General features: G+C 40.3%; 2 protein-coding genes across 3 annotated transcripts in view; one reads left to right on the top strand and one right to left on the bottom strand.

Annotated features, from left to right (window-relative positions):
- Positions 1-9756, top strand: part of NKAIN4 (sodium/potassium transporting ATPase interacting 4) — a 111442-nt gene extending 101686 nt beyond the window's left edge. Inside the window, exons 5-7 of one of the 2 annotated variants that reach the window (XM_051976740.1) lie at positions 3689-3749; positions 7134-7218; positions 8974-9756. In XM_051976740.1, coding sequence (XP_051832700.1) covers positions 3689-3749; positions 7134-7218; positions 8974-8983 — 156 coding nt within the window. In that variant the 3' untranslated portion in view covers positions 8984-9756. The remainder of the gene's footprint in view (positions 1-3688; positions 3750-7133; positions 7219-8973) is intronic. The other variant, XM_051976741.1, reaches the window with a different exon arrangement.
- Positions 9757-11544: 1788 nt separating this feature from the next.
- Positions 11545-15387, bottom strand: BIRC7 (baculoviral IAP repeat containing 7). Its single transcript, XM_051973606.1, has 3 exons — positions 15123-15387; positions 14338-14409; positions 11545-12498 (listed from the first exon to the last, which is right to left on the bottom strand). The coding sequence occupies exons 1-3, from the start codon at positions 15385-15387 to the stop codon at positions 12305-12307; spliced, it is 531 nt and encodes a 176-aa protein (XP_051829566.1). The 3' UTR covers positions 11545-12304.
- Positions 15388-24472: the final 9085 nt, after the last annotated feature.

Here is a 24472-nt window from a genome sequence, read left to right as displayed (position 1 = left end):
TGCTGTGTGTGCCATTCTCTTGATTCTGCTTATTTCATTCTGCTTTATTTCATGCTTGTCTTCCCATGTTTTTGTAAAATTAACCTGCTCACTATTTCTATCAAATAGTATTCTATCAAAATCGAATACTACAATTTAATCAGTCATGTCCCAGTTGATGGGCATTCCCTCAAATTTCCAATTCTTTGTCACCACAAAGAAGGTTGCTATAAATATAATAGAACATTTAGATTCTTTTCTTTTTTCCCTGATCATCTTGGGAAACAGACATAATAGTGGTATTGTTGGGCCAAGAGTATATCCAGTTTTATAACTCTTTGGGCCTAATTCCAAATTTTTCTTCAAAATGGTTAGAACAATTTACAATTCCATCAACAGTATATATTAGTGTTCCAATTTTTCCACATTCCCTCCAGCATTTGTCATTTTCCCCTTTTTTCATTTTAACCAATATGATAAGTGTGAGATGGTATCTCAGATTGTTTTAATTTGTATTTCTCTAATCAATCTGATTTAGAGCATTTTTTCATATGACTATATATAGCTTTTACTTCTTATTCTAAAAGCTGTCCATTCATATCCTTTGACCATATTAACTGGGAGAATGACTCAGACTCTTATAAATTTGACTCAATTCTCTATATTTATTATATACTTTAAAGGAAAAGAAAGATATGTGGAGAGACCTACAATTTTATGTATTATCCTCTTTTTCTCTTCTACTAAATATATGCAAATATCCACTCAATTTGTTGTTTGTCAAGTTCAGAATAAAAACAAAACAATAAAATAATTTTGAGGAAAAAATCTTTGAAAATATAGAAAGAATAAATGAAAATATATGTAAGTAAGCTATTGACTGAATATACTGCATAATTATTTTTCTTGTATATAATCTATTAGCATAGCTTGTTGCTTTATCTTGGTTAAGAACATTGAAGGCAAATCTTTAAAACCTTCTAGGTCATATTTCTGGGTTCAATTACTATCAGGCTAGTTGTAGCGATCTCTCCATTGGGGAAGTTGGAGTAGAAAGAATGTAAGGTCCATTTTACCTTGTAAATTCTGATTTTGAAAAGCTAATTTTCTTTTTTTTCCTTTTTTTTTTTTTTTTTTTTGCTGAGGCAAAGGAATTAAGTGACCTGCCCAGGGTCTCATAGCCAGGAAGTGTTAAGTGTCTAAGGCCAGATTTAAATTCTGATCCTCCTGGCTTCAGGGCTGCCCCAAAAAGCTAATTTTCTAACAACATAAAAAATAACAAAGCTATTTGGAAATCTGAATCATCATATTATCAATGACACTATTGTAGGTTGAAGAACAGTTGCTAGTCTATATTGATAGAAGCTTCTTCACCAATATTTCACCATGTGAAAGAAATCACGTCTAAACCCAAACATAAATATATTTGCTACAAAACTTTATAGTTGCATAGCATTTTCTCATTTGTTGTCTTTCACTAGAGACAATAAAATTTTTGAGGAAAGCAAGATAGCTATCTATAAAATGCAATTTTAATGAGAAAACCTGTTCAGAGTTGCACACAGCCATGTATAAGGTTCAAATCCAAGTGTTCTGACTTCAATTCTAGGGCTCTTTCTACTGAGAGAATATGCTGTATTATATTATTAGCTAAGTGCCAGTTGGTAAGCAAAGAAATTGTGTGAGCTGAAAGTTCATAGGAGGAGAGAGCACTAAAGGTTATAATAGTTTGGAAGATTTCCCGGGGAATATGAGCTATGGAGAGTGGTTTTGATTTGTCTCATCAGAGAGTAGGAGGAATAATGTGAAAGAAGTATAGTTGCTACAAAATACAAATTTTGTGCAGAAGGACAGTGAAAAAAAAACTCTGGTGCTTGGAGTGGAGGAAAGGTTGAATTGTTCTCAAAGGTGAGATATTGTTACCAGGAAATTAAAACCTTTTCTGTCTGCTTGTGTAATGATAAAAATTAAAAGTATATTATTTTAGTACCATGGCCAGCTCCCAGTCAGTTCTATCCTGGGGTCATCCTTAGGCAAAGTTCTAATCTTATTGAGAGTTTCCTATAGCAAAATACGACCAGAAATGGAAAACTTATTGGTAAAACTTTTGTGAATTTGTCTTAAATAGCAATGCTTTGGGTCATCCTGCCTTGGCATAATTAAAACACTTTATAGAATTACCAGACAAATATAGTTTTGAGTAGGATTTTAGCTTTTGATGTTCCACCTTCCAAGAAAGTGATTTGAATATAGCATAGCCACATGGACCCCAGCTTGTTGAGGTGGAATTTTAAAAAGAAATCCTTATTGCTCCTTGTGCTATATTTGCTTAGAGATCAACAGAGAAATATTGGTAACGCTGTCCATTGCCATATTTCACGTTATTCAAGAAGTTCAGAAGAAATACAAGGTTTTAATTCAACTTTTCCCCAAATGCATTTGTGTACGGCTATTCCTCTCTAGGGACAGTTGCCAAATACATGTATGGCTCAGAAGTCCTTCAATAGAAATCTCATTAGCTTGCTTTTGTTGTAGCTATGATGTATTTTTCTGTCATATTATAAATGAATGATCCTGTTTCCTGGACTTTTCCATGTATCATCCTGTCTTCTCTGGAAATGAATCATTGTTGGTTGTATTCTAATTCTTGTTTAAGAGGATTGAGTTTACTGTGGGAAATGAGCAGTCCTGCTTCATAATAACTTTAATTACATTGTTAGTGTTGCCTCAAATCAGGGAAAGTGAGCTGCTCCTTATGACATCCACTGAAAAGTGGAAGAAGGACTGAGTCACCTGAATGATGGAAAGGAAAGCCTGGCTTAATGTAATCTGCTTGATGACAAATGTTCTGATTAAAACTTGAGAGCCACTGGTTTCTTTAGAAAAACAAGGTTGTCTTGACTTTGAGTTGCTCAGTTCTGGTTCTGTTAGCATATGTGGCTTCTTTTTAGTCAAGCCTCATTCCCCAGTCCAGAGAGAAACCAGGACTTTTCCTAAAAATAGCTCAGTAAATTTTTTTTGCTCAGAACCATTTGCCCAAAGCTTGATCCAGTTATAAAAGTATCTGGTGACTTTAGGCAATATTGGCAGCCAGTCCACATCACTCCAGACATGAGTGAGGTGATAAATTTGAATATTCTTGCTGCCTGGGCTGTGTGATTTAATACTTAAAGCCTATATTCCCATCTATTGGTCTGAATTAACCAGTGGGGTCAGACTTGGTGCCAGAATTCACTGAAGAACTTCTTAACTCTTTGCTTTGAGTGGCTTGGAGATGCATCAAGCATTCTCTCTATACTCTGAAGATGATGACAAGAAATGGAAGATTCTCAGCATTCAGGGGCTTCTCAGAGGCAACATGAGAGATATTGTTTAGAGAAAAGAGAGAGAATAACTATTATTAAATCCTAACTTTTTGATTCCAACAACCAGGTTATAAATTTTCAGTTTTAATTTGTCAATACATTTCCTTATCAACCTTTTTCTGTCAAACTATTTTTTTGGGTTTTGTACCTGTTTTACATTTGCTCTGATCCTTTCACTAAGCTCACTTTGCCACATTCTCCTTTTGGCACAGATCTGATGTATGGCGTTGAACCACTGAAACCTCACCAAGGAATGGTAGAGTTCCACATAATCTGTTCATGTGAGTTCATATTCCTGAAATAGAACTGAATAGCTTCTCACTTTTCCCTCTCTTTTCTTGTAGTTGGTGGGCTTTGTGTACGCCTGTTATGTGATCAGTGTCTTCACAGAGGAAGAAGATAGCTGTAAGTATTCATCTAAAGATTCTCCAGTAGTAGGTTTTTGATAACAATCCATTTTTGAAGGCATCATATCCCACAGTGCCATAGAAAGCTTAAGAAGGAGGACAAAAGATATAAGAAGAATGAAAAAGAAGAAAAAGAATAGATGAAATTATAAGGAAAGAGAAGAAAAGGAGAGGAATTGTGAAAGGAGAGGGGAAAAAATAGAATAGGAAGGAGAATAAAGGAATTGGAGGTAATAAGAAAGGGAGGGAATATTGAAGAAGGAGGGAAAGGGATTGAGGGGAAAGAAAGGGTAGAAGGTAGGAGAGGAGAAGAAAGAAAAAGGGAGAAGAGAGAAAGAGGAAAGCAAACAAGAGGAGAAAAGGAAGAAGGGAAGAGGGACAGATGAGAGGAGGAAAAAAAGAAAAGAAAAATTTGGGGTGGGAAAAAAGGAGCAGTCAAGGAAGGAAAGAAAGGAAGGGAAAAAAAGTATAAAATGGAGTGGAAGAAGAGGAAAATAAGAGGGAGGAGATGAGGGGATGGGAAGGAGAATACAGGAGGGGAAAGGAGGAGAAGGATAAAAGGAAGAAAGAGATGGATGGAAGGAGAGGGAAGAGAAGAGGAAAAGAGAGTATCCTAATTCAGAGGTAAGGAAAGGAACAGAGAGGAGAGAATAAAGAGAAAAGGGGGGAGATGGAAAAGGACAGGACAGGAAAGAAAAATAGTATTTTTTATCCTTATTTTGCAGCTGTGGCCAGCACTGATTATTAGCAAAGTCAGGCCCAACAATAAAAGTCTAAGCACTGAGAATTCTTTTCCTATCCCCAGAACATTAACTTTTCCTGTTATGCAAAAGCTGATCTTTAGCCACTCTTGCTGGCTAGCAGTATAAAGAGACAAATAACCGTTTGAACTGAGAACCCTTGGCCACTTGCATTTAAAATGAGAAAAAAAGCTTCAAAGGTTGGAGATGTTCATCTAGAAGGGAGCAGATGGCATCCAGAGAAATTGTTTTTCCTACTTATATTCATAGATTTTTCAGACTTTCAATAATAGTGTCCTACCAGGGCCATAGTGCTAACCAAAAATAAAAGGTACCTAAATGACAGCAAGAATTTAATAAATATATCTCATATGCTTTAGCATGTATGAGGGCTTCCAATATCTTTGCCAGCTCTCCCCTACCTCAAGCATACATGATTAGATATATAGGTGAAAAAAATAAAAGTTGCCTGTTCAGCATATCCTTAGACATCCAACAAAGTGTGAGGGCCAGGGGGTGGCTGATGGGAACCCAGCAGGTGTGAAGGGACAGGAAGGAAACAGCAGATGGATGGATGCTGGGTGGCCATATCAAGAAGTTTTCAAAGACTGATTTCCCTGAGTTTCCAGTGGAAAATGTTGAGAGACTCAGAAAGTTTAGAAGCTGCTCAAATTCCACCACTATTTTCAGTAAGGGCTGAAAATCTGTTCTTTGTAGTTTTTAAAAAGCAGAATTGTTACACAAAGCAGTCAGCTAACAAGGTCCATGGAGAGAGAAATCACTGGCCAAAACAGTGGAGGTACAGATGCTCATCTTGGACAACTGTTCACCAGATTTTTCCAAATAGACTGATGCTAATTGCAAAATAGAGTAGGATGCAAGGTGTGGATGCTATGAGCTCCCTAGGTTGGTGTGGGGAACACTAGCAGCATGGCAGAAGGTTCTTTCCAGAGAGCAAAGTTAAACCTATATATTCTTGGCACCTGAACCAGTAGACTTGGATCATGCTTTAGAGGTTGTCTCTGAAAGTTCTCAGTCAGTGCAAACAAATTTAGCCCTGAAGTAAAGAGAAACCTGGATTCAAGTCTTGCCTCTGGTATTTCCTGTGAATCCAGGCAAGTCACGAAACTTCTGAGACCATTTCACCTTATTTAAAATGATACATAAAGTGATGTAGCAATATCTTCCTCATAGGTGAGGTGCAAAGGAAATCATATGTCAGGAGTGTCATATCCCAGAAAAATACTAGCTTAGAAGTTTTATACAAGTGTGTATGTGTGTGTGTGTGTATTATATATGTAATGTAACTCTTCAGGTTTACTTAGTATGAATGAAGTCCCTGGAAATCCATGCTGGGGAAGATGAGACCGCTGGTACGTTTCAGTCCTGTCCCAGCCTCAGCTGGGGGATGCTGGGTCGAATAATTAACACTGACAAGCCATCAGTATTCTAGACTTGCAGAAGAGGCTAGTCCTTTCACTGACCTGAAAAATTTGAGCCGCATTTTAATTTTCTTCTCTATTTGACGTTTCTTTTAAATGCTTCTAGTTCCAAGTATTCAGGCACATTCCTCAGCAAGTGAGGCAGGGATGGGTTTTTCATGAGATAGTGGGTCAATGGAATCTGTTTGAGCCAGGGAGAGCCATGAGGTTAGGGAGCACCTAACAATGTACCAGTCATGTGAAACTGTCCATTAAAGAAAATCCCTCAAGGCTTGAATTGAGAACTTCCCATGCATTTACAGCCACAAATGACTTGTTGAGAAATGCATGTGCTAGTAGTATGTATCCCTAGAACTGTATAGAATAATAGAATGCACCCCCACCTGTAAATGGACTTTAAGGTCTCGGCTTGGTAGGACTAAGTCATACCAGGATGGAACTACAGATGAGGCTTAATTGAGAGGAAGTCTAAGGTCACTTTAAAGTTTTCCCTAAACTACTCTCTTCCAACCCCAAGTGGAATTCTTTCTGGGCCATTGCTTAAATGATGCCCTGAGTCCTATGAATGGAAATGTAGAATTTCCCAGAGGTCAGGGCAATCTATAAAAGATATTGGAAAGAACATCTCCCTTTTTGTTCCTGACCTTTCATTATTCCTCATCAAGAGAGAGACTTTGGTCAGGGAGAAGGTCTGGAGAAATTCATTCCAATCCCAATCGTTGGCTAAAACTGTTGCCAACTTCAAGGCATTATTCTGAAGATGCCCCAAAGCTTTAGATTTCCCAGCCATATACTGCAGTTGCTAGAACAACCTATCAATTTTTCCCTTGTTAGCTGAGACTCCCTCTGTCTCTAAATCTGTGGTCCTGTGATCTTTCTTTGTTTTGATCTGTTTAAAAACATTCAAGTGGGAAATCACCTGCTAAAACCACTTCCTTTCCAGAGAAAGTAGGCTGGCTGGAGTCCTGTAGTGGGTATGGTATTTTGATTTCCCTGGGGCTACCAGTAGTGGGGAGGGAGGAAGGGGGAGGCAGGAGTGTCCATTCCTGTCTATTGCAGAGGAGCTCTCATGTGTCCATCTGTCATCACATGCTGCTGCTTCTGTTGGTTTAGTTTCCTTTTTTTTTTTCCTTTTTTTTTTTTTTTAACACCATCTGCCATGCTTTGGTTTTGTTTTATTTGGGTCTTAATTTCTTTCAGTTGATTTCATTGGTGGATTTGATCCATTTCCTCTCTACCATGTCAATGAAAAGCCCTCCAACCTATTGTTCAAGCAGACATACCTGTAAGTATAGGCCCCAGAGGGAGAGACCCTCCAAGTCCTGATATTCCATTTATGCTTCCTCACAGTAGGGCCTCTCCACTAGGGGCTTGTTTATCTGGGATTTGACAGATGGAGGCCCTGGGACAGAATTGGCATTCTTTTCTGGTAGTTGTCTCTATGTGGTGAATTAAATATTCCAATTTTCATTGTCCTCCATACATACTATTTCTCCCCAGAATTGAGTCCCTTTTAATAGACAAAATGTCTATAAAGCCCAATTCTCCAGGCAAACATTCATGCCCAGTGTCCTTCTACCATGCTATTGCTTTTTTCAGTCCTTTTATCCAGTTCTTGTGTCTCTTCTGGTGAGAGTGTTGGGGGATGATCCTTTGAATTGAGAAGTATGTTCTCATTGATATGACTACAAGAACATAATTTGTAAAACTAAGTTTTCTTTTTTCATAAAGTTTTTTTTTCTCTGAAGTCTTCAAGACTCTAAAGATATTTTAAGATTTGATTAGGGTACCCAAAGAAGTCTTTTATGGATCTTACTCAATTGATTGTTCCCAGACCTTTTAATTAAAATTGAACATTTATCAATTTACTTTTGTAGAATTTCTGCAACAAAATTTATATCTAAACTTGGCTTCTTCTATTATTAAAAAAAAAAACTTCTCATGCCATCTTTCTGGACCACCACTTAGGACATGTGGTCCAAAAAACTCTAAAACCAGATTTAAGTTATTTTAAAATTGCCTCCTATTTTTATCATGTATTGTTGCCCATTCTTTCATTATCCAGGAACGTTGAAGGACAGTGATGTCTGCAAAGGAATGTTTCATCAGATAGCATGCTCCCAGAATCCCAAATAATAGAAAGAACATTAATTTTGGAATCAGAGGCCTTGGGTTTTAAACTCAACTTTGCTGTTTACTTCATGTATTGTTTTGGAAATTCACTTGATTTCTTTAGACTTCATTTTCCTTATAGGTAAAATAGGTGGGGTTGAATTAAATGATATCCAAGATCTTTTCCTACTCTAAATTCTATGAGTCTATACAATTACACATGGGACAGCTAGGTAGCACAGGGGGAAGAGCACTGGGCTTGGAATCAGGATGAATCACCTTGATGAGTGCAAGCTGCAGACAGTTACTAACTGTGGGACCTGGACAACTCACTTAACTGTTATAAAATGAGCTGGAGAAGGAAACACCACTTCGGTATCTTTGCCTAGAAAACCCCAAATGGAGTCACAAAGAGTCAGTCAGACATGACTGAAATGATTGAATAATTGCCTACAGCCCAGTGGAATGAGAGATACCCAAGTTCAAATCCAGTCTTACACACTTGCTAGCTGTGTGACCTTAAGCAAGTCATTTAACTGCACTTAGTCTCAGTTTCCTCATCTGTAAAATTGTGATAACAATATCAACTACTATGAGGATCAAGTAAGATAATTATTGTAAAGGGCTTAGCTCAGTACTTGGAACATAGCGCCAAGTTAGCTATTATTTGGGGGGAAAGACAGAATTGATTTCCTTTTTAGTCAGAGAGTCAGTGGACCTTTTAAACCCATTTTCTCTTTTTTGCCACCATGGAACAATAGAATGCTTAAAAAAAAAAAAAAAAAAAAAAAAACCTTTGAAAACTTGAAAAGGAGAATCTGGTTACCCGTAAATCTTCTTTTACTTGAGTAAAGAACTATCCTTTGAAAAAAATTTCTATTTGTGACCTGAACCTCCCTAATCCCAGTTGTTTTTACTGTCCCTGCAGGCCTTCGTAAGTGAAGAAGAGGATGCTGTACCAGTACTCAGTAAAGAAGGGTCCCTCCCTATCACATGGAGACCCTGGTCTGAAGAATTCATCCCATCTTACTCCTTAACACAATGAATGTACTACACGTGGCTGGGCCATTTCTGTTCTGAGTCTGAGCATCCCAATGATCTTCATACCCATCCCAAGTGTCCTAGGATCCTGGGCCTTTAACCGGCCTTGTCTCAGGCCTGGAAGGCCTCACTTCCTTCCCCCAGCTCCTGCCCATCTGGGGCCTCCTGGCCCACAGAGATAGGCGTGGTCACGACCCAGCTGCAGATGCCTACTCTTTTTGTAATTTTCTTTAAAAAACAAAAACAAAAAAGCAAAAACAAAAATCACACATGTTGTATGTACTCACAACTGCTCCCACCCCAAGGCTCATGTCACATGGGATGCTTTTTGCGTCAGTGGAGCAAAACTGATGAACTTTGTATGCTGTAATGATCCCTCCTGCTACTCCCAGCCTAGGTTTGGCTTTGAGGTACAACAGGTACCCTGGCTTCCATAATGAGTTGTTTGTTATTTTTGTTCCATGACCGTAGAGCATTGATCTCTGAGCTAAAAGTGGAAGAGTTTGTCTGTGGGAAATGGTTTAATGAGAGAGATGGCAAGAGACAGGGGAGGAATATGTATATATATATAATATGTATGTATGTACACATGTTAATGGGACATCCTTCATGAGCCATGGTCATTGAGTGAACAATTAAATTCAGTCATCACAGGCCATTTTTAAATTCATTGCAATTTTATTCATTTGTAAGCAAGTTGAGCCTCTAGGGACACCTCTGTTATGGAACAGCTGCTGCTGGACACAAACATTCTCTGGTGGTCCACTGGTCAACTTCATGAACATATTAATTAGCAAAGTCATCTAGCAGTAAAGCTGTGGGCTGGGATTCAAGAGACCTTTCTTCCAGGTTTGACTGTCTCTGCTGTGCAACTTTAGAGCAAGACCTCTCTGGGCTTCATTTTTCCCATCTGCAAAATGGACTAGTTGAACTAGATGTCCACTTCTAAATCCAAGATTGTATGATTAGATCACTAAGGTCCTTTTAAACTCTGAGATTTGATAGTTCTGAATCTATAAATCGATTGTACATCTAGACAAAAGAACCAAACTGGTGTTTTTAATATATTCTAAATGTATAGTCACTCCATTAACCATTATAAGCTGGACAAAGATAAAGTTGATCTTCATCATTTCATTGGGTCAACTTTGATAAGGAGCAAATTTGCAGGGCCTTCTGACCACCTTTCATTAACATGACTGCTATCAAACCTGAAAGGCTCAAATATCTGTTTATCTGCCTGGCTCACCCAAAGGCTCCAAAATCATGGAATAATGCTGCCCCCTGCACGTAGAGGAGAGGAGCACAAGTAGCCAGAAGGGTCCCAAACAAAAGAACGAACTGCTTTCTTGGCTATCACTCCCTTCTCCCCCCTTTCTGTACTACCTCTCTCTTCACCCCTCTTTCCTTCCTCCAGTACCATGCGTCTCCATGGAATTCAGTGCTGGCCTCTACCCTCCTACTCCCAAGGAAGAATTCTAATCTTGACCATTTATAGCCCTTCTCCCTTGGACCTGTATGTACTTAAGTTTCCTCTGACCAAAGAGATTTTGGGTAATAGGAAATAGATGTCAAGGATTCAGAAGGGTCTGAAATTGCATTTCAGGACAGCCACTGCAGCCCATGTACTAATCTGATTAGTATTTAGTGGCTAACAACCCAAAATAGGATCCTTCCCAGAAAATAATGCCTTTGCTTTGAGAAAATTCATCATGTTCAAAAAAAAAATCAGATCCTTTAGGTATATATTCATATTTTAAAAAGAACACTGAAATCAAGATTCTTTAAGAAAGTTCTTGCTTTGCAGATAGCTGTTAGGATTTCTGAGTTTGCGTACAGCGTTTGCCATTGATCCTTTGTGAGTTTGCAAGGTTACTACCTCTTCTGTCGCTACTGCTCCCTAGCAAAATAAGGCAGTTGAACTAAGCTGTGATTTGTAAAATCCTTTCCAGCTTTCTACTATACATTGCATTAAAAAAATTCCATGTAAACTCCCTCAGAATTCCTAACAGCTGCAGCTATTGATCAGACATCCACCCATCCTCCTGCTTAGAGGCACATTGATTGGCAGTCAAATTAAAAGGTTTCAAAGCTCTTCCCTGGTAGAATTTCATCCCAGTCAATCCTGGTGGAAGATATTGTGCCATTGGCAAGAGATTGGTAGAGAAAGCAATTAAGAGCAAGTAGGTGGCACAGTGGATAAAATTCTGGGTTTCAAATGCTCAACATTTATATGACTCTTGACAAGTCACTTAATCTCAGCCTCAGTTTCCTCATCTATAAAGTGGGGATAATAGCCGCTACCTCCCAGGGATGTTGTAAGGATCAGACGAGGTAATTCTAAATCTCAGCACAGCACTTACAAAGTAAACACTATATAAATGCTAGCTATTATTAATGAACAAAAGATTAGGCTGTCATTGAATGCCTCCTACCTTCAAGGGCCAACCTCATGGCATTGATTACACTGGAAGAAACTTTATTGGAAAAAATTAAAGAACTTCAAACATAGTCATAGAAAAACCAAAGCAGAAATTCACACTTATATACCTCAACCCCCCAAAAAATATTGCTCTAGGAGACTCTTAGATATATAGTTTTAGATCTGGGTTATTTCCCCTGCCTTTGATGCCCCCTAATTATTTCCCAACTAGGCTAACCTCGCTTGAAGTGGCAGCTCCGGCTCCCAGGATGAGGTCAGACACTCCTCGGGAATATCATGAGGGGTCTCTAGGGAGAGTTGATTTTCATGATTACTCAGAGTGGGTCGGAGGGAGGTACCCGTGGAGAAGGGAATAGTAGTAACAGGTTGGAGATCTCTAGACCAACCTACCTTTCCATCCATCCCCTTTACCAAACCTCACACAGCTACGAGAGAAGCTAGGGACCCACTGATACAGGAAACGCTCAGGTGAGGACACTGGGCAAGAGGAGTTCTGGGTCCCAAGCCTTGCGCTCAGCCAGGGATAACTCCATATGACTTTTTTCTTAGCAAAGCCCTTTTGCCCTCTCCAGGGACATCTATATTTCTGCCTCACAGCACTGCCTTCAGACTAAGTTCCATTTTGTAAGTAGGGAAGGAAAACAGAAGTTTCAAACGGCTGTGTGACCCTTGGCCTAACCTGCTCTCTCTGAGGCCGTTTTCCTGCTGCCCTGTCTGATCTGCGGCCACTCAGCAGCAGGTAATGTGGGAGAGCCCTTCACTCACCCAGGCACGGCTAGGACAGGAACGTCCTGACACTGCCGTGGATGGCGGCTCGACAGATGGGGCACTGCTGCAGGTTTGGGGCACACTCTGAGCAGACCAGGTGGCCGCAGGGGACAAAGACAATGGATACCACTTGGTACATGCACACTTTGCACATCCGCTCCTCCTTTAGCTGCTGCAACTGCTGCTCCGTGCTCAGGGGTCCTGTGGGCAAGGGCAAGGAGGAGAGTCAGGAAAGGAGAAGAAGAAGGCTGCTCTTCATGTGGGAAGGTGAAAAGTCTCAGTGTGAGGGGCCTCAGAGGCCAGCCAGGTTCCACTGTGGATGGAGCCCTGGGCTAGAAATCTGGAGGACTCGCTTCCCAAGCTCAAAGCTGGTCTCGGACACTTTCTAAGCAGGTCACTTAACCCCATTTGCCTCAGTTTCCTCATCACAAAATGAGCTGGAGGAGGAAATGACAAACTATCTTTGACCCCCAGCCCCGCCAAAAAGCAAAACCCCAAATGGAATGAAGAGTTGGATGTGATTGAAACAACTGAACAGCAGCAGCAGAGGTCTCTGGAACTAACTATATTTGAAAAGGAATTCCCTTTAGAGAGGCCCTAACAAGTAATCATTTCGGTATCTTTTAAAGATTTCCCGTGCTGAGAAGCTCACTGTCTCCTCAGAAAATGCATTCCAATTTTAGATATTAAGTTTCTTACATCTAAGCTGAATCTCTACAACACCCACTAGTCAAAGATCTGAAATGCAAAGCAAAGGGTCTAATCTCTTTTCCAAAAGGTTCAAATGGATCTGTGGGATCATTGGTTTGACTGGGACTCATTCATGCCTGCCCCATTCTGGGGAGACTTTTGTCCATGTCCTCCCATAAATCTAATATAAAGGGACTGATCAAGATGAAGGGAGCCTTCCTCTGTTTCTCCTGACTTTAGAAGAACACCAATGGGACATTTGGGCTTTCTACATTTATATGACTCTTGACAAGTCACTTAATCTCAGCCTCAGTTTCCTCATCAGTGCTGGCCTCTACCCTCCTACTCCCAAGGAAGAATTCTAATCTTGACCATTTATAGCCCTTCTCCCTTGGACCTGTATGTACTTAAGTTTCCTCTGACCAAAGAGATTTTAGGTAATAGGAAATAGATGTCAGGGATTCAGAAGGGCCTGAAATTGCAAGCAGCTCTCTGAGGTCAGCTCTCTGAATACCTGACGATTCTTATCCATAGCCCCTTCCTTTCTGCTCATCCCCCAACTTCCCAAGAGTCTACTATTCTACAAATAAAACACCTCCTGTTCTTTCCAGTTCTATTCAGTTCTATTGACCTTCTCTTCTCATAAGGCATGGTTTTTAGTCATTTCCAACTTGATAGGATCTTATTTATCAATATCCTTCCTAAATATGTGGCTCTCTGAACCAACACAGTATTCTAAAGGGGCTTGATGAGGGTAAAGGAGAGCTTTCATCCCTCATTCTGAGCATTTCATTCCTATTAATGCATCTTGAGATTGAAGCTCAAGGACTCTATTAACTCACCATCAATTTAAAAAATGTTCAGAGTTCTTTTTGTGGCAATGGGTATGAGGTCTATTGAAATGCTTTTGTCCAGTTCCCCTAGTGACTAGAAACCTCAATCTTTGGAAAGGAAAATAGTTTCTTTGAGAATAACTGGTAAGAATAGAGTACTGTGCTCTAACCTTTGAACTGGTCTGCTCAGGTGTTGTTGCTGTGATTTCAGGTGACACCCAAATCTCCTTGACCCAATTTGGTGTTTTCTTGGAGAAGGTACTGGAGCGGTCTGCCATTTCCTTCTCCAGATCACTTTATAGATGAGGGTTAAGTAACTTGCTCAGGATCACACCTCTAATAAGTGTCTGAGGCCAGATTTGAACTCAGGAAAATGAGTCTTCCGGGCTCCAGGCCTGGTACTCTATTCACTGTGCCCTCTAGTCATTCAGGTACCAAGTCTTAGAACCAGGATGGTGACAGAAAATAAAAATAACCTTTAAGGGAGCTCATTTACGAATCTTGCCCAGCCCCTCACCTGCCTCTGTGATCTGCTCAAGTTGCTCTTCTCTTCTGGGTGCACTTGGCTCAGGTGCCATGGGAGCAGGTGCTGTGAAAGACAGACTATAAATTTTGTCATGTTCCCTAGTCAGTGAAAAAAAGGTCACAAGATCCCTGGTGATTACCCATAGATAACTGGCATGAAATTTTTCAGAAGAGACTCCAATTCTTTTGGAAAAAAATTTCTCCATAAAAAATACTTACTCATTCAGTCCCAAAATAATACAAGGGTAGGGTCTGGGGAGTAGGGAGAAGAAAAATTTTCTTTAGTCAATGAAGTCAGATGGCATATGTTCCACATACTGACCACTGAGTGTCCCCATATTGTAGTCTACCCAACAACACAGAACTGAAAGGCAGAAGTGACCCCAAATGACCCAAGGGAATTAGATGAGTTCTGACATCCATACTGAGCCACTGAGAAGTTCTCCATTTTTAAAGTCAAAATACACATTATTAAGTCCAGGGCTTCATTAAGTAATCAATTATCTTGACTTTTCCAGTAGACAATCCCAGACTTTGAGGAGCTTATAATATACTTGGGAAGTAACAGTAGAAGAAGATTATAAAGATAGGAGCTGATAAATGCCTAAGAGAATAACCCAGATATCAGGGATTCAGAATTCAGAGGAAGGAGAGATGGAAGAGGGCCTCCTATCCAGGAGGTTGGGAGGACTCGGGGAAGGCCTCTGAAGGGAGGGAGGTCTACAGACTGGAACAAGCCCTCCCCACTTAACACAGGCAACGAAGAAGCATTTGTACCTCTGGTCTCTCTTGCACTCCTCTCTTCCTCCTGGATTAGATCAGAGACCAGCTGAGATACTGATGTGCTGGCTGGGGTGGCCAGCCTGTATTTATTCAGAACCAACCTCTCCACCATGCTCTGTTCAAACCCCATCTGCAGCACACTTTTTACCACTGTGGATTGCCGCCAAGCTGGCCACGCTAGCCAAGCCCGGCTTCCTGGGCTACCTGCAAAGTGGAACGGAGAGTCACTGAACCCCGAGAGGAGATGGGCTGCTGTCATTGCTGCCCAAGGGGTCGCAGGGCAGAGTCACTGAGCCGGGGCCAACTAGTCAGTGGCTTCTCAACAGTACCCCAGCTGCATCCTGAACACAACTCCAACCGGCCTGTTTACTCTAAGGTAAGTGCCTCTGTTTAAAGGTATCAAAAAGCCAAGAAAATGAGCAGTCATTTCAGAGGGGAAAATTGATTTCAAGTCTACTGTGTGGGGAGGAAAATTAGAGACCCCTTTGACAATGGAGAACCTTATCTTAATACTGTTGGATTAGATCCAGCGTTCTTAACATAAGTCCCTAAAGGGCTTATATTTAGATTCCAGACTGTCCAGGAACTTGTGGGTTTTTTAAATTGATAACTATATTTTAAAATAATAAGTTTCTATTGGAATATTATATATTTTATTCTACTTATTGAAAAACATTCCAAAATGGGGCTCATAAACTTCACCAGATTGCCAGAGGAGTCCATCACACAAAAAAGATTGAGAACCCTGAATTTAAAATCTATGCTAATAGCCATGCAACCTGAAATAATAATAGCACAAAGCAAAAACCTGAGAGAACATAGTTTATAGAAGTAGCTCTCCCCACAACCTCTCTCCCCACAAACAACACAGAGATAAAATGTTAGAACTGGAAGGAATGCAAGGAGACATGTAGTCTAACCCCCTTCATTTCCTAGAGGAGGAAACGGGTACCCAGAGTCAAAGTGAATAGCATAAGCCCAAAGAGTAGGAAAACATGTGATTTCAATATGGGCCTCCTGGTTCTAAGGCCAATGTTCTTTCCTTGAATGCATAGCATTTAAACAGGTGTCATGTACACAGTTCTTATATTAGGTAAGTTAAAGAGGGTCTGAACCATAGCATTAAAGGCAAGATGACAGAAAATATAGATGGAGGGTACTCTCCCAACTGCTTGTATGTATCTATTTCTACTGGACTACAGATACCATAAAAGTGGGGACAGGTTCATATCTAAGATGTTTGCATTTCCCTCAGTGCCCAGCTGAGTACTTTGTTCCCAGCCAGTGTTTAACAAATGTTTGCTGAGTGATCTGTGATAGTGGAAGCTGTGGAAGGATTCCAGAACCAGAGTCCCAGTTTTCCTAGAGTTGTTCTTGAGCATGCAAAGGCAGACTTCCACTATAAGGCAGATGAGGTTTGAGGTCTCAGAATTTAAAGAGAAAAGATTAGAATCCACAGAGCTTGCTTCCATAGCAAGCCACCCAACAAAAGCAGTAAATAGCCTATTGTTGTAAAGGGAATTCCAGGCCAAGGAATGTGGATACCAGAGCTTTAGTTCTGTCTCTGTTGCTAGCTCACAATATTAACCAGAATTAAAAATGTAAGTTCTTTGGTCCTCCAATTTCAAATTTGTAAAAGGGGTGAATTCCCCTCCAAAGCTGGCAGGATCCTATGAGAACAGGGATGAGGCAGCAAGAGCACTAAAGACCAAAGCTTTCACTTTCTCCATTGCCCAACAGTAAATAAATGCTTTGATCTAACAAGTCATCTGTTTTGAATTGGGAGTTGTTTTGAAAGAATAGGGACATTGAAGAGAACCAAATCTATCCCAAATACATGGGCAGATTTTCTTTGCTTACCCTCCATCTCCTACCTTCAGAATACAATAAAACCTGACAATATCAGAGGCAATTGGAGGCACACTTCACATACTTCATGTCTGGCAGAAGTCAGGAACATGGAAATTCTAACCAAGGCTTGCTTTTGGAGTCTAGGTGACTGAGTGCCTACTAGGCTGGGTCACAGCTTAGCCTGAATTTCAACAATATCACTGGGTATTTACTGAATATCCACTAGGTTCAAGGCACTTTGCTTGTAGTTTCTAGAAAGCAAACTCTAAGATGCGGCAGAGAAGATGAAAGTCAAATGACAAAGCAACCTTTCAATTAGTTTGGAGTTTGTTATTGCTAATAAAGAGCAGGATCCATCAATTCAGTAAAACTGGACTAGTAGGCTAATAGGTTGGCTTGTTCTTGAGTACAGATCATCAAGGTAGAAAATCAAAGTAGTATGTTAACATTAAAAAAAATTAATTCCATTTTGCATTTCCATCCTCCATGTATTTGAATAAAATAAACAGCAAGCAGATGAAATTCAGCATAGTAAAGGAGAAAGAGTACTAGATTGGAAATCAGGAGACCCGTTTGAATACTAACTTTGTTGTGCTACTCTGGGCAAATCACTTCAAATCCCCAGATCTTGGTTTCCTCATATGTAAAATGAGGGGGTTAGATTAGATTATTACCAAGAACCTTGAAAGTCTATGATGAGAACAAAAATGTTTCCCAACTAACCTGGGGTAGAAGAAGTGGAATCTACCTCTCCTGGATCTTCTCCATGGCCCTAAAAATCACAACATCTTTTTAAAAATAAATAATGTGGCAGGATTTTCTTTTTATTAAGCATTATCCCCCAAAAAATCCTGTAAGGAGAATCATATGAACTTACCCAGGAATCTAGTAGGCTGGAGGACTCCTGGATGCTACTGACATAGGCCCTGCCTCTGGATTGAAGTAGAAATTCACATCTGAAAAAGGGCAAAAGTAAAGATAAAAGACACAACTGGATATAATGGAAATGAATGAGAAGGAAGAGATTTCTAAAGTTAATAAACTTTTCCAGGGCAGATCTAGATAGCTTTCTCTTACAGAAGTACAACACCTGGCTTAGGGACATCAAATATCTTCATCAGAAAGCTGGGGATATTCAGACACATAAAAGTTCCACGGCACCCCAAGTTACCTAGGGAACCATTTGGCGTGCTCCCTCCAAGGGTCATCCCCTCGATCCCAGTTCCTCAGGCCCCCATCACAGTAGTAACACTTCACATGGTCATGCTGGCCTGAAAGACAGCACAGAGAGGTTCCAGAGGCAGCTGGAACTGTGGCTCCAGAGAAGAAGCAGGGCATCCTGGACCAGGTGCAGCAGATGATTGTCTTAATGAAAACTTGAACCAGAAGCTCAATATCTCAGTGGTTCATTTAACTTATTCTAAAGCAATATGGAATAGTGGGTAGCAAACTAGCCTTGGAATCAGAAGGAACAGAGTTCAAGTTCTGTCTCTGATACATATATGTTATCTTACTATATATATATATATATATATATATATATATATATATTATATATATATATATATATATACACACACACATTTCATAAATCTTAAAGTGCTATATATAAATGTTAACTGGTTATTACATAGTCTAAAGCTAAAGCTACTTTTCCAGTGGCTCCTTTATCCCCTAGTAAGACTAAATTTTACCCCCCAAAATTTAGCTCCATTCAAGATTGGACATCCTTACTGGGTGTCCTAAGGAATCTAGAAAAAGAATACTAAAACTGGACCTTACCCAGAGAATAAACAGAAGTCTCCTAAGCCCCAAGACAATGGGCCCCATGACCAGGGGACAGCCTTTAGGGAGGGTATCCTTATCTGTCACTCCTGACATTGGCCCTCGGAGGAGCTAGACACCTTTAGTAAAAAGCCCAGTAATCTTCTGTGGGAGAAATGAATAGATAAATTCCAGGACCAATTGGGGCATGGTCTGGATAAACCCAAATTATTAAGAAGTTGTGACAGCATAGTTTAATCCTTTCTGCTAGAAAGTCTGTCTTCTAGAAAGTATTCTGCTAGAAAGCCACCTGGTCTCAATATCAAGCAAAGAAATACAGCTAAGATAATTAAATAGGAGGTAGGAAGTATGAAAAGTCTCATTGATAAATGGCCCACATTGGATGCATTGACCAGTGTTAGACAGGATTCAGCGATGACCCCAATTGAGCTGCAGGTTCAAGTTTCAAAGATTGGTCCTAAAATTGTTCCATAGGAAAACACTCAGGATCTTGAGATTGATGAAAAATAGGACAAAAAGAGAGAAGGACAGTTAAGGAAGTGTTCTAATTTGGGGGATAAGGGATTTGGGGTGAAAAATGCAACTGTTTGGCTCCTTCCCATTCCCCTTCCTCCCATCACAGTGCCCTGGTCTCTCCCACCACCTTTCTCCTAGCCATCCCATTATTACAAGAAGACATTTTTGTCCTTTGGGGCTGCTTCTGACTCTAAATTTAAGTTAGGAAGCATCAGGAAGGATTGGGGTCAGGATAGTAAACTGAGAAAACTCACAAAAATGTTTTGATCTACTTCCTCTGCCTCTCTAGATGCTCCATTTCTGAATTTATGATTTAAACAATAAAAAAGCATTGTATACTACATGGAATACTGCTCTTAAATTTGGAGAGATCTGAGTTCAATTGATTAAATTTCCTTTGTTGATTTTGTCTTCAGAAAATATCTCACATAAACCCCCTTCTCTCCTCTGACACTGCTACCTACTTGGTACAGTTGCTTATCACCTCAGTCAAGTCTGGATTATTGCAATAGCCTGATGAGTGATTTCCCTGCCTCAAGTCCATCCTCCATTCAGCCATCAAATCAATCTTTCTAAAGCACAGATTCGATTATGTCCCTCCCACCCCCCCCCCCAATTCAACAAACTCTAGTAGCTTTAGGATTAAAATTCCCTTCACAAGCTGGACCCCCTCTACCTTTGCAGTCTTCTCACATTTCATGCTTCCTTCTCTTCATATATGCTCTGATCCAGTAACACTGATCTCCTTATTGTTACTTAAACAAGAAACTCCATCTCCCAACTTAAGTTATTTTCACTGGATCTTCTCCAAGCCTGGAATATTCTTTTTTTTTTTCATTTCTGCTTCCTGGATTCTTTGCCTTCCTTCAAATCCCAACTAAAATCCTTCTTCTGTAAGAAGCTTTTCCTGATCCCCTTAATGTTAACTAACGCTTTCTTTCCATTATCTCTGATTTATCCTGTATATAACTTCTTTGTAGTTAGTTTGCATGTTATTTTCCATATTAGATTGTGAGCTGTTTGGAACAGGGGCTGTTCTGCTTTTCTTTGTATTTCCAGTACTTAGCACAAGGCCTGGCACATAGTAGGTGCTTAATAAACATTAATTAGCTTGCTGATTGATTTAGTTTCCTCAGCTATAAAATAAGGAAGATGGACTTAATGGCCTGCAAGGTTCTTTTGTGTTCTCAGTTTGATCCTAAAACAAGGCAGACTGGGGAGCCTATGACAGAGTGTGTGTTACAGCATGTTCAAACAGCTCCAAAGATACAAATGACAGTTCCCATAGATCTACCTCATCTTTCATAAGTAAAACCAGAACAGCAATAATAAATTGGATTTTACAAGATTTCTAGAGGAAAGGAATAGAGAAAGTACAAGCCTATTCTTTCTACCATCAGAGAGGGGGGAATGGCTGGTCTGTGCTGAATTTATTTTATTGGTAAGAGAGAAAAGGCAAAGGAAATAAGCTTCCTTTCCAGAGCATAAAACAGGGATCCACTCACCACTTTACCCACTTCTGTCCTGTCTAGAACTATGACCTGAACTATCTGATGAGTAAATGTAATCTAGAGTACTCTGAGACAAAGACCCAACACTCCAGCCCCATAACATACTCTCCAAGCTGCCAGACAGGATAGGATAACAAAAAGAACATTGGATTCAGAAAACCTGGGGTGGAATCCCATCTCTGACATTACTAGTCTGACTGTGGACAATTAATTCCCTTCTCTAAATTTCTGTTTCATCTGTAAAATGAAATGTGGACTAGATGGTCTTGAAGGTCATAAGAATGTTCCAAGATGGCCTCAATTCTAGCCAGGCTAAATTTGCCAAGTAAAGAATATACTAGACTTTCCATTAATACTCAGCTATAAATTACTGCTCTAATCCTAGGTTTTGAAATGAAAATTTCCCAAAAGTCTATGAAAGATTGCATATATTTAACCTATATCAGATTGCCTGGGGAAAGGGGAGATAAGGGATGGAGGGAGAAAAATTTGGAACACTAAGTTTTACAAAAATTAATATTCAAAATCTACAAAGCTACCAGGTGTTTTAAAGGGGTGATGGAGCTAAGGAAAAAGGAAATGCTCACAGAAAAGAAAGAAGCACCCCCTTCTCCTTATCGTGCATTTATAGACACACGGCTTCCTACAGTGTGACAATGGCCAAGCAAAATCAGCCTTATTCGTCAGAGATCTGTCAGGGATCAGTTTATGGGACATATCCAGTCTGCCGCCACATAGTTTGCCTGCCCCACAGACTTGTAGGGGATGATTTAGAACAAATGTAACTGCAGACTCAAGTCCATGAAAAAGAGATGACCTCAAGGAAAACCCAGGCTAACTTCTCCAAACTAATATCTATGCTTAAGGCCCCGCAACCAGAGTGTATGAAATAAAGCGTCTGGCCTACCTGTGTAGAAAAAGCCTGCTCTGGCCAGTTGCTGAGGGCACACCATTGAAGCAGATGGCCAGTTGTGAAATGAGTCCAGGCGGATTTGTTCTACTCCCATATCTGGGTAGGCGGGTCTGGTAGTCAGGACAGTCTCATTTCCTTCCCCTTCTTCTTCCTCTGATATTCTTTGTAATTGACTCAAAATCTGCCCATCTACGCTGTCAGAAGCGTCCCTGTCAGGGAGACGGCCAGGATGCTTGCTGAGGGCGAACTGACACTTGGGGAAAAGCCTCTGGTGTTCTAGGATGGGGCTGTCTCCAGCGGTCCAGTTGTCCAACATCCCGCCACAGCAGAAACACTGAACCCTGTCCTGAGGGCCTACGTAGAAGAAGCCGGCTCTGGCCAGGTCCTGGGGAGAGACAGGGCCCTCAGCTGGCCAGTCTTGGAAGGTTTTTCTTCGGCTGGCCTCACTGCCCATTCTGGGCTCATCCACTTGCACTCTGGCTCCCTGTTTCCTCCAGAGCTGTGTGACCTCCCTTTCAAAAAATTGGGAAGTGAAAACTGGTATTTCTATTATGCTTGTCTGGGTGTCTGCCTTGGGTCAGGATGGGGGAAGGGAAATGGGAGGAAACCCACACTGGACTGTTCCAAATCTGCTGGCTTAGCCTTCTGGAAAGCACTGGGTCAGGGATTCCACCTCACATGCTCTGACAGTGGTCAGTCCCAGAGTCATAGGGCTCAGAGCCAGAGCCTTCCCGGGGATGACAGCAGCTCCAAAAGAGGTATATATATCTCAGCCCCAAAGTACCAGGGGAAAGAGAAGATGAAAAGCAAATGAGAGTCATTCCGTATCAAATCTGGCTTTATGGAGCCCGGTAAAAGTAGATCACTACTCCAGAACCTTCAGGAGAACCACCCAGAAGACATTCAGTCATTGTTGGTTGTGCTCAGAGAGAGAGAGCAGTTTCTGGACAGACACCACAGGTCATTGTCCCAAAAAATTAGGAACAAGAGATTGACTACTAAAGTTGGAGGGTCATGTATTCTGTTAAGAGAATCTGGTGGCTTGTAAATATAGCAGCACCTAGACAGAAAAGGTGAATCTGGGATCTAGTCTTTACCTTCATAAGAGCTCATGAAAAGTGGGTTAACTCAAGATCCCTTTCCCTCTTCACTGCGGTCCCCTTCTCCCCCACAAAAGTCAAGGCTTCAAGTCTCCATTAGCCTATCCCTACCTCATTTACAAGTCAATTCTTCTGACTTCAATTAGACTAAGAATTTAGTCTCACATTCACAGGAGACCTAAAGGGAGAGTTAAGAGCTTATGGTAATTCTCCCTGTGCAACAGGAGAACTGTTTGGTTCTGCAAATATGTATTATATCTAGGATATACTGCAACATATTTAACATATATAGGACTGCTTGCCATCTTGGGGGGGGGTGGAGGGAGGGAGGGGAAAAAACGAAACATAAGCGAGTGCAAGGGATAATGTTGTAAAAAATTACCCTGGCATGGATTCTGTCAATACAAAGTTATTATTAAAAAAAAAAAAAAAAAAAAAAAAAAGCTTATGGTAGTGATAGCCAACGTTTTTTTTTTTAATTGTACATTTTCTATCATTAAAAAAAAAGTTATACTCCCTCTCCCCCATAGTGGATAGAGAGTCACTCTCCATCTAGGAAAAGCTTGGTTCAAGTCTTGCCTTTGACCTCGTCTAAATTTTATCTATTTTCTTTCCTCTTACTCTATTTTTAACTCTGTGATTTGGTTTCTGATCTCATCATTCAAACCAAATTGCTCTCTCCAAAGTTACCAATGATCTCTTGAGAAACTGCCATCTCTAACTGTCTTTTTTCAGTCCTCATCCTTCTTGACTGCTTTGTAGTATTTGCTGAGACCTCAACTGAAGTTACTTATCAACCTCTTCTACTTAATACTCTCTTCTCTCTGGGTTTCTGATATTATCCCAACCTAGTTCTCTTCCTGACTCCAATCATACCTTCTCAGTCTCTTTTACTGAATCTTTGTCCAGGTTTTATTTATTAAACATGTCCTTCAGGGATCTGTTCTGAAACATCTTCTCCCTCTATACTATTTCACTTCATGATCTCAACAGAGGTCATATTTTCAATAATTATCTCTATGCTGATGACTTTCAGATCTACTTCTCCAGCCCTAATCTCAGACTAGCATCTTCAATTGCCTATTAGACATCCCTGACTAGATGTCCCATAGTCGTTTTTAATTCATCACACCTAAAACTGAACTCATTATCTCTATCATCAAATACTCTACCCTTCCAAACTTCCCTTTTACTATCAAGGGCACCATCAACCTACCCACCATTGTGACAAATAAAACTGTGATAAATAATAGTTTATTAATTAGGCCAGCCTAGAGTCAATAAATTGATGACCAGTAGTTTCAGTAATCAAGGATGCCAAGGGAGATGCTGAAATGCCTTAAATCCCTTCCAAAAGGAAATTCTCTTGATGAGTGAAATGTGACACTTATTGGTATACATTTAACGAGGTGGAGGCTAAAAGTCTTTAACTCCTTCTGCTGAGAAAAAGTTTGGTCATGAGATTCAGTAGTCTCAAGGAATCCAGTAAGGGAAGCCATTTTCACCTGGACTTCTTTGGCTAATTTTCTCTTTCATGAGTTCAGTTCGATTAAACTCTAAAGGAGGGGATCAAGAATGGGAAATTCCTCCCCGAGGCAAAAGTTCACCTAGACTGGATTCTGTTTATACTCCAAACAAAAAAAAAATTTTCCACTGGGACGTTAATGC

This window comes from Antechinus flavipes, chromosome 2 (assembly GCF_016432865.1).
Source record: "Antechinus flavipes isolate AdamAnt ecotype Samford, QLD, Australia chromosome 2, AdamAnt_v2, whole genome shotgun sequence".
Taxonomy (NCBI): domain Eukaryota; kingdom Metazoa; phylum Chordata; class Mammalia; order Dasyuromorphia; family Dasyuridae; genus Antechinus; species Antechinus flavipes.
This window is presented reverse-complemented; position numbering and strand designations above follow the sequence as displayed.

Bases quoted from the DNA above. Each gene is read 5' to 3' on its own strand.
- BIRC7 (XM_051973606.1), bottom strand. From the start codon at position 15,387: ATGACAGCAGCCCATCTCCTCTCGGGGTTCAGTGACTCTCCGTTCCAC. The intron at 14,410-15,122 runs GTACAAATGCTT...TGTCTTTCACAG, and splicing joins GAGTGCAAGAGAGACCAGAG to CACCTGCTCCCATGGCACCT. The intron at 12,499-14,337 runs GTGAGGGGCTGG...CCTTGCCCACAG, and splicing joins TGAGCAGATCACAGAGGCAG to GACCCCTGAGCACGGAGCAG.